We start from the raw sequence: 12,985 nt of genomic DNA on the forward strand, positions 1-12,985 counted from the left end.
GCCCCCCTGGCAGTCACCACTCAGTCTGGGTGACCGGAGGGCTCAGCTCCCTGCGCTGTCACCCCTGCGGCTGGGGCCGAGGCCAGGAGCCCCCACATGGCTCCTTCTCCACCCTGTGGCCAAGTACGGTGTAACGCAGACCTTCACCTCCTGTAGTGCCAGGGCAGCATCTGCAAACAAACTCAGGGTAAACTAGTTGTGAACAAACATATCACAGTAATAAAGCTGTAAATTTCTACAATCATTTTTATTAGTTATGGAAGAATTCCCCACTAGTATTTACATAGTGCAAAAAAGCTGTTATTACTCCAAAAAGTACGGTAGACAGAACAATTATCCTTCATACAGCAAAAAAGAAATGGAACAAAACCCTTCATATTGTATTTCATAATGATTTTTCTACTGCTTTAACCTAAATATTACTATAAATTTTAAGACATTAAAGATTAAACAGCTTTCCTTAGTAGAATCTATTTAAAAGTAAAATATATGAACTATTTATCAACATTTAGAAGGTGGGCTGTGCCAACTGGGTTTCTACTTTCAGCTTTATCATTCATTGGCGAGGAAGTTTTGGGTTTGACATTCTTGTATTTCCTTATGTGTGGCAGGGTGGGTAGCAGACCCACATTACACGTTTCTATGGCTTACTTCTGCTGGTTTTTGTTTCATTAACAAATTGTCATGTCCAATTTTTAAATGGCTAACATTGACATCAACTCAGTAAACTTTCATTAGTTGGCACAACTTCACAGGAAATACTTAATGACAGTTCAGCAAACAGCAGCTTTTCAAACAATAATACTTTTTACATATGTATTTAAAGTAACATTATTAAAATTGAAGCTTGTGTTAAAGAACTGGACAGAATCACATTGTGTAAGCTCCCACCCACCCAAATAAGCATAAAGACACTTCTTATCTTTACCAGAAGAACACCAACAAGTGCATTACTGAACATTTTCTATAATAAGTTTTTAAAACACAGGTCAATACCCTCTGTCACCGTTTAGCTCCAGTCTTACAACTACCTGCACACAACTTAAGCAGATAAACAGGCCACCGATTTAAGCCAGTGGAACTAATGCTCTTAAGCACGTGCTTGCAGGATCAGGTCCCTAACTGTACTCAGACATTGTTACTTGGTCCACCTAAGGACAAAGTTCTTCAGATTTTTCCCTTTTACATATTTGTAATCCACTTATTTTGACAGAGATACTGAAAGTATTCATATAAATAGGCTGTATACATAGACACCTCTACCAGATTTAAAGATCCCTACCCCTACCACAGATACATTAGTTTGGATTTTACCAGATAAATTAAGTGGTGAAATAATTTCTATAAAGAATGTCTTAAGAAAAGTAGATTTGTTTTCCGAATAATCATTCTCACAACAAAAATATCTATACACCTGTAACTACAGAAACACCTCTTCCTGGGGACAGTAACAACCTGTATAGTACACTGCACACCTTGATACTGAAATAGAAATTCAGCTACTAGTAAAAAAAAAATTAAATCATGGTATTGTAAAACATTTGTAGACTTTCTTTCTAAATTCTGGTGATAACAGAATCAAAATTACCACAGTGAGATACTCTCTTCAAGTGCTTCAAGTGGCAAGGAACTTCCCTAATTTTAGATGCAAATGGATCACTCCCAAAGGAATTGCAATTTCATTCTCAGTTATTGCTCATTTCCAGCTCATCAAAAGGAAGCACTAAAACCAGTTTCCTGTACTCAGTTTGTTTGCTCCTCTAACGGTGAACTGCCACATTTGAAAAAGAGACTAGTTCCTTATTTGCTGGCAAATTGAGAGATATTAGAAGTGCTGTATCACCTTCAAGAACTCTATTAAACCTGTAGCAAAACTGCAGTTAAATAGTGGGCTGAATATTACAAGACTTCTTTGATACAAACATCAGAAAATTTTAAAATGACAGTCCAAGTTCAGAAAAGACATATAAAAAGATGCGCCTTTGATGTTCGTACTTCAAGATCAAAAGTTATTTGAATCACTGGCACTGAAAAAGCAGAAGGAAAAATTACAAACACCTTTGTTTTTTTGCTGTTCTAGTGAAGTTTTGCCCTCAGTGTATACATGTATCTCAGCTGGTGTCGAGACGTGCTTACACATCCAAGGGCAAGTTTTGCTTGTCAGCAGTTCAAACACTTATCATTTCCTAAAGCAAAAACTCTTTCAAAACATACAGACGGTACAAATCTGCCATTTTACATACAGTAAAAGGTTTAACATTCAGGAGGCATCATTCCTTAGTCTCTGTTTTCCTATAAAAACCTGTTGTAACATCTAGGAAGATTATATTAAGGAACTAAGAACATGACAGAACAGCCAGTTGTCCTAGCAGCTCTCTATACTGCTTATCTACATAGCATTTGCTATGCCTATCAAAGCATTATTTACATAATACACAGAGGTTTTATTACACTCATTAGCATCCACAAAAACCCAGGGGTAGATGATTTCTAAACCTGGAGTCTTATTTTCCCAGTGCAACTTAAAATGCCAGCATCACTAGTACTATAAGCGTTGGTCCCATATTAATATGTGTGGATTAAATACCTAACTAAGCTATTCATTTCTTGTGGGTTTTTTTTTTTTTTTAGCCTACCCAGAGGATTTTTATGCATTTTGATACAAGTGATCAAGAAAAATGAAGTGACATTAAAAGAAACATACATTTACTATAAAAGCGTTACTCATGTGAGTTACTCTTTGGCTACTCTTGTAGTGAAGCTCTTGCTGCTGGCAGTTTCAGTACTTCCCTTGCCAATATAAGACAAAAATGGAAAATATACTCCTTACATGCAACGTTTAGACACATACTCCATCTTCAAGCTAAAATGAATTCATTGTTAGTTAATGGATTTTGCTTAAATATTCAGAACAAAACATGGAACAATTCTCCAGCAACATCTATGCTTCGGAGAGGGCATATTTTTTTTCTTTTACCTCAGAACCACTGAAATACCTCCCCATAACTACAGGGCACTTCCTCCTTTCCTGGAAAACTACTTCCTTTTCTACTCTAGAGATCAACTCCCAAAGCTGCTACAACTGCAAGAACAAAGAGAGGTCACATTTTGAGTAAGAATTGTTAGGATACATCCTGAACTCAACACAGGGGTGGCCAGGATCAGAGCATGCAGATGAACATGTAGATACACTGAGCCACCACATCATTCACACTTGCTGCTAAAGGATTATTCTTGCTTTTTGCAACATTATGTAGGTTACAATATGCAAAACAGCATTCCTGAGGTAAGTGACAGGAGAAAGAGGAAGTCATCAGTTGACTAAGAGCCCTGGATAGAGATTATGGTTAGTGATTCACTTTGTGTGGTTTGGCAGACAGCAACTGTGGAGAGAAATGAGGAATTTTTGTTTTCTTTGCTGTTTTTTAATGCTGTATTTTCACCTTGAAAAAACAAAACAAAACCAAACCACCACACAAAACCCACAACCCAAAATATTAATTATATCCCTCTGGTTTAAAGTTTTTCTGGAATCAAAGTTGTTGTAGCTTATTGTAACCATCTCAACTATCATCAGCTTTTTAATGATGCATTCACCGAGACCCAACTAAAAAGCTACATCTTGGCATAAGAATCATGCATAGATTTCTCTACTATTTACTTTTAATTAAGACTGCAAATGGGGTTTTACAGCTTTTCTTTGAAGAAAACTAAAATTCTACTTCTAGATGGAACCAGAAAATCACAGCCAAATACACTGATGTGCCTGGCATAACAGCGTAACACCAATATAAAGGGCTGGTCATTTGTCAGTCTTAACATAGGTTATCTGTGTTAAAATGAGCTAAATGATCACATCTTAATGAATGTTGCTTAAAACTGATCAGTTACAAGATGTTTCCTTTTACAAAAGATCACATGAATACTTCCTGACAAATTTTCCACACAGTTTCTATTCTGGGAAAAAGATACTGATTAAAAGCTAAGTTAGTTTTTAAATCAAGTAACAGACAACTACAAAAATATTGTTGTGAATTAAATATACATATTAAATGTTTAACAGTGCAAAATGTTGAGATGAAGCATACGAAATAATGGCTGCAACCTTTACAACAGTTAGTTTTAATATTATTTCTAAAAAGTTCCTGAGTTCCTGCTTATTTTTTTACGGCATATAGATGGAATCTGTGTGCTCTTTATTCAAAGAACTGCAAATTGTGGGTTTATGTTGAGTGGTACTTGCGTGCTTATCATTTGTCCATTCCTCACCATCAGTGACTGGATCAGCCTGCTCAGAAGTCTCTAATTCTTCCTCTTCACTTTGTTCTGTGTTGTCTTCAGCACCGCTAAGGGTCTTTCCAAGCTGAAGAGTCTCCATAGTTCTCTGGGTCTCTGAAACCCAAGATTCAATTCTGCTGTTAAGCTGAACCTCTGCAGAGATTGGTTCATGGGCATAATCCTCCTCATCATCTTCCTCCTCCTCTTCCTCCTCTTCTAACATTCCTGGTACAAGAGTACTGGTGGTACTGGTCATGGAAGAATTCAAAAGATCTCGGCAGCTGCCATCCAGTGATCCTGTTTCTGTACTCTGCTGTGAGGCCCATTCCAGATTGTCATCTGGTTTCACCTCATCTTTGTCACCTGGTGTGGCTTTTCCGTAATTTGTTGCGGAGGTAGTGCCAGATGTAGCCAAAGGTGGTTGTTTATTAATAGTGGCTTTTTCAATTTGACCATTACCAGCTTTTTCTGTTACCGCAGTCTTACATGAGGATTCTCTCTCATTTTCAGAGGTTTCTAACCCATCAGATGTTTCCACCATATTTCTCCAGTTCGTTTCTACAAGTTTCAAAAGAAGCAGAAAACATTAATTCTTTCTATCAAAAAAGAATTTTCCCTGAACACCTCAGAATTGTTTAAGTAGCAGTAAGAGCTAATGACTTTAATATTATTCTATGCATGCAAGAAAAATTTCGATTAGAAAAAGGAAGAAGAGAAATAGAGAAAGAGCTGTGAATAACTTTAGGTTTTCACAGTATCCTTAACCAGACATTACAAGTTGAAAGCTCACGCACTTAGTTTCCTGTGTAAACTGTAGAAGCATGGGATGTATCAGTGAGTGTGGTCAAGGAGGTTACTCTCAAGTATAATTTAAAAACAAAACTACTACAGTATTAAGCCATCTGCTTAAGGATTTTTTTTAAAAACATTTAACAAATAAGTCTAAGACACCACAAAAGAACTAATTAAAACCAAGATAATTTTCTGTTTAATACACCATAAGACTGAAAAAAAGAAGTTGTCTGATTTCAATCAAGCATTCTCCTTCTTAACCGCTCTGTCATCTGGGCTTAAGCAACTGGCTACATAAATCTGCCTTTTGCTCACACTGGAATCACTCGCTACCATTCTCATGTTTCAATAATTAAACTACATATCCTTTCTTCAGAGACCTCAATAATTTAGTTCCTACCCTCTGTCATTAGTTTTTCCTCAAGCATATAATAATCAATTCTGCATTTGGTACCAGTTCTACACCAGATCAATAAAACTGGAGAAGCCACCTCCACTGCTGCAAGTTAGGTAACTAACACTTCTGAGGATTAGAAATTTGAATTAGTATTTTTATATAGTTCAGAGAAAAAAAAAAAATCCTTACAGAAGTCCCTGAAGTCTAACCCATTTTCTCTTATCCCTGAAAACTGCAGAACACCATAATTTATGAAGAAATACTATATTTTTGGCTACAGTTTGCAATAAGCATCATCTGGAAAATTCCAGCTTCTAGTTACACAAAAGTAAGTTTTAATACACTTACCATATTCTTTCTCATTGACTTCAGATATGGGTTCAGAAATAACACTACAGAATGAGATAGCACTTGCTGCAGAAGGGTTACGAGAATGGCCCATATGATGAGGTGCCTTCTTGACATTCTTCAGGGCTTCTTCTGCCTGTTCCTGTTCCATTGCCGCAACCATATCTCTGTATGCTTTTCTGGCCTCTTCAGTCAGTGATACCAGCTTATTAAACAGGTCCTAAGTACAAAGGCAGTTTTTATAATCAGTAGTTCTTACTAATAATTTCCACTTTAAATTACTCATTTTAGTCAGAGGTATACCACAGAGCAGGCCTTAAGCTTATTAGTATCAAATACCTTTACTTCAACTACAAATTATTTTATGTATTAAATAAAAATACTACCCCGTGTTTATGCAGCTTTGAGGAAATTTAAAAGATACTGGAGATATATATACTTTTTTTTTTTTTTTCGATTTTAAGCCTTCCAGTGAGTTTCAGATGGCATTTAAATCTATTTAAAAGCTACAAAGATGTTGCAACTAAAGCATTTCAACAGTCTCTCAGTTCTGTAAATACTGCCCTCCAAAGAAAAACACACTCAAAGAGGTCAGGTCAGGGCCATTATCAAATGCATATTAGTTAGGTGGGCTCTCTATGCCAAATAAATTCTTAAAAGGCACATAACTGTTTACTCCAGCCATTTACATTAATGGATTTACTCACCTCAGCACCAGAGTAGTTGAAGATACCCACTACACTCACAGGAACCAGCTTGTTCACACAACGCCCAAGGGCTTTACGGCCAAGAGCAAAGACAAAAGGAATTTCTTGTTCCCGTGCCATGGCTATTACATTATATAGAGCCTCATCCAGTCCACCTTGGAGAAAGCAATTTTAAATACATACCTAGTCAGTTAAAGTCATAGTATGATGCTATACAACACTATCATATTTGAACTGCAACTGGTCAGTAAAACTTCAGTACATACAATCACCAGCTACTCTGTCCTACAGGATAACAAACTGTACATTTCAAGTATAATCAGTATAGATCAAGGCAACATTCTCTATTCTCTCCTGCATACAAATCACAATTTATTCACAGTTCTTTTCTTAAGCAGAGTTTTCCTATTCTCCTGTCTCAGGATGCCTCTATCTACACTTCTGGCTGTAGCAAAACGTGTTGGTTGACTAACCAAATAATTCACATTCCTCTCAAGGAATCTTCCATAAGAGCACCCAAAGCTCAGAACTCTAGCTATATCAAAGATTGAACAGAAAAAAATTGAAGTCTATTATATTTGTTATAATATCTACTTTTCTTTAAGCTTTCCACCTCTCATGAACAAGTTTCTTCCAGAATTGAGTAGAAGAGAATGAATACAGAGTGGCAACTACGCAATTGATTCTGGGTGTTATATCATACATAGGAACTAAAAAATGTTTAAACCATGCTAATCAGCATAAGAAAACTGTAAGCAGTTAAATACACCACTTATTTTTATCATTTATACCTTTTGACTGGATTTTCTCGCAGTTGGGAGATATGATTACACACTTGATCTTATTTAGCTTCATATGCTTAGTAACCTCACGCAACCCCATAACAAGTCTTCTCCTTGCTTTGGCTCTCATGGGATCCTTTTGATAAATACGTTCCTGGAAGCTGACAAGCTCTTGCAACAGGAGAGTCACACACTCATCTATTTCCTTACTTAGCACTTGGTTACAGTATCTGTCAATTCAAAAACCATCCAATATTAGCATAGCACATAATCAATACTATTGCACTGAGCCTTTTCTTTCACCAAGTCATTTTACTTCCTTGGAACAGTTACTAAACTGCTATTAAAGTTATTAAAAGGATTTAAGACAGCAGACTGTATACTGTAAGATAAAAATCCATCCAGGAAAATTTGTATTTCCACTAACATCCCTCATCTCAAGAAGTCAGTCAAAAAGATTATTAAAAAATACCAAAGATACAATACTAGGCGCCATAAGCCACTATTCCTTAATTTGCTTTTCTATAAAGATAGATGAAAGAAAAAGCAGTAATACAGTAAGAGTGACTATTACAATATTTTCAACATTCGTAAGTATTCCATCCCATCCCAAGTGTACGTAGCCCTCCTTTAAAAAAATTTTTTTGGAGAATACTTCCACCTAGTTTATTTATTGCAGTAACCAAAGTAGTCCAACACGCAGATGTGTACATTTCTGTATGTATAAACATGGACAGAGCAATCCACCTATGGCAAAAAAAGAAAACTTACAGAAACTTCTATTGATGAAAGGGTAGGTTATGTTCATTAAACTCCTCGTAAGCCTACTAAAGCTATCTACACTTAAAAGACAAAGATGACTGAAGCACAAGCCTTGAATTTATATTAATAATGCAAAACTCTTACTCTCTGAATCTCTTGCTGTGGATTTTGGTTATTGCGGAAGATGCCATTGGACTGCCTATTCCAGAACTAGCAGGTGAACCTTGCGACACTGGGGTCATGCAGTACGGAGAATTCTGACTTGCCGGTGAAAGCGAAGTATCACTAGTCATGCTTAGTCCGGTTTCTGAAAAGACAATTGTGAAACATTATAAAAGGCAAAGACGTTTTCATATAAAAGAAACAGCATCATACTTCTGGATCGCTCCCTTGCTTTTCCCAAATAATGTTCTGAAAAACTGAAGAGTGTTCTCCCCCGGAGTGGGGACAAGGGCGGGATCAGGACAAAACAAGCACATACCCAACATTCAGCATAGGTTGGATAAATAAACAATATTTGATTATTCATTTAAAATTTCCAAAGCTTATTTCAGGAAACTGGCAGAACAGAAGGAAAAGGTTGCCTAAATAAATAAATAAATAAAAAAATAAAAACTTCTTCCAGTATTTCTTTACCATTTAAATATATATAATATTTAGCTAACTTATTCCTAGAATATTTAAGCTTTTCACACTTCAGTCAGGTAGGTTACTCAGAAGAACAGTTCTGAAGAAATACATCTGGAATCTTGACAGACACCTCCTCCCTACCCAAATATGTCAAAAAGTCTCTGGAGTTTCCCAGTTGCTCAGAGCTGATGTTGCAAATCAATGATCCAGACACTGCAGTTGCCTGACAAGACTATTTAAAAAGACTGCAAAACCTTGTTTACGGTTTGCAACTTCTGTATCTGGAAAACTTCCAGTCTGCTCATTATTATAAACCATTGTGATCAACATGGCATGGATGACACCACATCACATTTTGTCTGCTTGTCAAAAATGCTAGGAACTCTGACATGTTAGGAACATCCACTGAAGAGGAATGAATTAAAAGTCTGTATGGAGATTACGTACTTAGAACCCACAGTGCACTCAGCCTTCCACAACTGAGGGACAGACGAGGCATTTTAGAAGACGGTTCTGACTTCTAGTATTTAATAATGTTAAAAAAGTTAAAAGATAACATCAATAAATTGTGTTGCATAAAAAAAGGACAAAATATTAAAATAAGCCCTTTACTGCATTTGGGGGAAGAAAAGGGGAGCTAGAGAGATAGAGACCAACCTTCTTGAGAGGCCAGCTCCTGAGACTGATCAGCAGTCACATTTATATGAATCTCTTTTGGCTCATCAGATCCCAACAGGCTGTGGTCAGATGACAAACGGCCTTTCTTCTCTTCTCTCTCTTTCAAAATGATCTAGGAACAAAACCAACAGCTATCAGCATTTGAAAATTACAGATAACTAAAGAAAAATGTCTTTTTGCTCAAATGTAACACAAAATAAACAAGTTGTTTTGAACTTTCCTACTCATGCCAGCATAGAAAACCCTGAAATCATTTCAATTTCCTCTTGGATCACAAACAGTATTTCATTTCAGCATTATACAGATTGTCTACACAATACTCATACTTCTACGTAAATAGTGCTTTCAACAATTCTTTTTAATATTAACTATTTTCACAATTTTTCTGACACATAACACTCTCATTAACAATTCCTTCATTCCCACCCCTGTAAAGAAACCTTATGCAAGAATACTAGTCATCTTTGTGAAGCACCAGAGCACAGAAAATCCTTTCTATACAAGAAGAGACAGAGCAAAGGTAAGTAGCCATGGATAGATCTGTATTACTATGATAAATAACAACATAAAGGTATTGACAACAGACAGCTAGGGAGGCAGGGAGGGAAGCAGCTTAGCCAAAGCCAGCCTTTGTACAGGCCCAGCTTTACCAGTTCTAACTGCCCATATCATAAAGTGATCTTGGTAAGAAATGTGGTGGTTAAAAAAGGCTTTCATTTTTCCCTTCTGATTTCCATACATTGTGTATTCTGTGTACATACCTACTTCACATGTGCACATACATACATGTGCACAGCCAATCATTTCTAAACTTGACTCAAAAAATAATCTCTGAAACCAGAGAAGGAAAACATAAGGTTAGCATGCTATATTGCACTACAGGCTAGGATACAACATGAAAAATCTGCAAATTCTCCCATATGTCCTAGTGCTTATGGTTAAAAAAAAAAAAAAAAAAAAAAAATCCTTGTAATCTGTGTTGAGATAGATTTGTACCATCTACAACCGATTATGGGAATATGAAAGTTATGTTGCATGCCTAGATCCAAAGGACAGGATATCAGTGTAACAGGAGCTAGAAGCTCACGACTCCCTTACCCAATGCTCATGGTCATGAGTCCTCAAGTAAGGAAATACCAGTTATTTTTGAAGATTGTGGGTCAACACACCCCCCCGGTTGATATGTTTACCTTTTTAAGTGCTGTAGGGCGTTTCAGTTTTGCAATTTCCCTTTCTTTTCCTCTTTTCACTTTTGGAGCAGTTGAATCCAAAGGATTAAGGCAACCCATTGATGGCTGCCCTTTTGTTAAGGACTTTCTGTTGGTGGATTCTTTGGTATGAAAGGGAGCAGCACTGCCAACTAAATACAAGAAAGATATTAATTCCACCAAAAGACATGTCAGCTTCATTTCAGCACTGTTTTCAGTATTTCCACTGATGAATTCTCAAAGTACATTTTCCTTCCTTGGAAAAAAGCAGCTCATAATGACAGGAAAATTACATCATCAGATATTGTTGCTCCCAGATGGTTTTAAGCTTTCTTCAAACTTAGCCTCACGTTTTAGGAAGCTATGGATTCCAGGAAACGAACTACTTAATTGGTAAGGGATCATCTCTCTAATGAATTTTATTAGTAAGATTTTAATAGCAAGATACGTTGCAAATATTTATCCAAACACTGAGTTTCAGTTGTCAAAGACTTGATTAGTCGACAGGACAAAACAGAGGAGACTGAAGCATGTAGTTAGTATATCTTCCACAGGAAAGAATAAAACAAACAGACTTCAGTGGAAATGCCAACTGTTCTTTGCTGAACTTTGTTTGATATAACCTTGACAACATGAATTAATGTTTGAACACAGCTGAAATTCAAAGCAGGCAAATGAAGCAACACACAAGAAGGAAAATGGTAACTATGGCCATAACAATGGACTCTAGGCTACGTATTACTGCTCAGGAATGAGATTAATGGGTTACAATAGATAACTACAATAATGTCAACGCTGTATTCAGCAGCAAACATTACAAAAGCTAATTTAAGTGTTGAAAAAGAAATAGAGGGGAAAAAATAAGCCTAAGTAAACCATTGTATATATTCATGATGGAACTATAACTTCGTATTCTGTGCATGTCTGATCTTCCTTTATTTTCAAAAAGATACAACAGAACTACAAGGAGGTAAAGAGAAAGCAACATGGAACATACTTCGACAATAGAATAACTAGATCAGGACTCTTCAGACTACAAAAGATATGACAGACCTTTAAAACTCAGAGGAGAGCAGGGAATGACTTTTTCAGTCTTTGTAATAGAGAGGCTATGAAAGCTAACAAAACTGCAAGTGGGGCATAAACCAACCTGACCCTGATCTCCACTCCCACAAAAAAACCTGAAAACAGAGAAGGAAAAGCATCTCCACACCACACGTGGTAAGTTTAAGACATTCACTGCCATCAGACCTTATAGACAGCAAAAGCATGTGATAGAAGTGATGGACAGATTAAGGAACAAATTTGGTTTTAGAAAGTCTCGGGTCAGAAGGCCTTGAACTATGATCAGTAGAGGTGGAAGAATATCCTGGAGAGGTAGCCCTCTGTATCAGTCACAGGTATCCTCACTAAGCTGCTTTCCAAGAGAATTTTGTAGTATCTGTGGTAATTGTTTGGTTTGACCTAATACAATTCTTCTCATATTCATTTTAGCACTGAATTACAATCAAGACACGAATCCTGAGTTTTGAATAGTAGGTCTTAGGAGAAGTTTGCCCTCAGTTATACATGGACTTTCACCACTGCATACTGCAGCTCAGAGGAAGACAGCACAGGTGAATTTTGAGAACACATCAAGAAAGTCTTCCCAGGTTTTTATTATGTTTACATTCAAAACCGAAAACTTGACAGAAAAACAACCCATATTTAAGATGCTCAAACCCATCACATTTATATTATCACAAAACAGATTCAGCCATGTCAGGCAGACGAGAAATACCTGTGTATGAGAGAGGCCTGGTGTTGGTGATCTGACGAGCCTTCATTGCTTGCTGCTGCTTTTCGAGAGCTGCTAACATGTCCCCCAAATCTAACTGAACAGGAGTCTTGCTCTTCTTTCCTGCTGCTTTTGATAGAGCCTCCTTTAACACAAACATCATATGCTGATAAATACAAAGAAATAGTGCCTGCAAAACATTCTTTACAAGGAGAATCTTGCCATTACAGAATAAAGAAGACCAACAAGTAACTGATACACCTCTTTACCAGCTGCTGGGGAGGTGGGGGTGTCCTACTCACTTGAAGTTTTTTCTGCTCCATGCTTATCTCTGAATACTCTTGAGCTGTTGCAAGTGCTGCTGCCAAGGCCTTCTTCTTCTGACTTTTTGCACGCTTTGGTACAGAGGTTGTGATGGGAATTGGAGTTTGGACTATATTGATTGGAGAATTCTCTGGCAAATCATCCAACTAGGATTTTAAGCAAAATGCAAGAAAAACCACAATTAAAAGACTTTTCGCTAAAGACCATAGGAAACGTGGCACTCCAGAAACCAAATGAACCATTTCAGTGCTTTGGTCACTAGTATGACATCCCAATTAAATACAGCAAAGTGACACAGTAAG

General features: G+C 36.9%; 1 protein-coding gene across 3 annotated transcripts in view; it reads right to left on the minus strand.

The window, feature by feature from the left end:
- Positions 1-228: 228 nt before the first annotated feature.
- The window catches only part of SECISBP2L (SECIS binding protein 2 like), a 30,938-nt gene continuing 18,181 nt past the window's right edge, over positions 229-12,985 (minus strand). For all 3 annotated transcript variants that reach the window (XM_080625943.1, XM_080625945.1, XM_080625944.1), the window contains 9 exons: positions 12,662-12,829; positions 12,363-12,504; positions 10,565-10,734; positions 9,354-9,486; positions 8,211-8,373; positions 7,314-7,534; positions 6,523-6,677; positions 5,816-6,035; positions 229-4,836 (listed from right to left, as the gene is read on the minus strand). In XM_080625943.1, the coding sequence (XP_080482069.1) occupies positions 4,166-4,836; positions 5,816-6,035; positions 6,523-6,677; positions 7,314-7,534; positions 8,211-8,373; positions 9,354-9,486; positions 10,565-10,734; positions 12,363-12,504; positions 12,662-12,829 (2,043 nt within the window). In that variant the 3' untranslated portion in view covers positions 229-4,165. The remainder of the gene's footprint in view (positions 4,837-5,815; positions 6,036-6,522; positions 6,678-7,313; positions 7,535-8,210; positions 8,374-9,353; positions 9,487-10,564; positions 10,735-12,362; positions 12,505-12,661; positions 12,830-12,985) is intronic.

Source organism: Psittacula echo (assembly GCF_963264785.1).
Source record: "Psittacula echo genome assembly, chromosome: 10".
Classification (NCBI taxonomy): Eukaryota; Metazoa; Chordata; class Aves; order Psittaciformes; family Psittacidae; genus Psittacula; species Psittacula echo.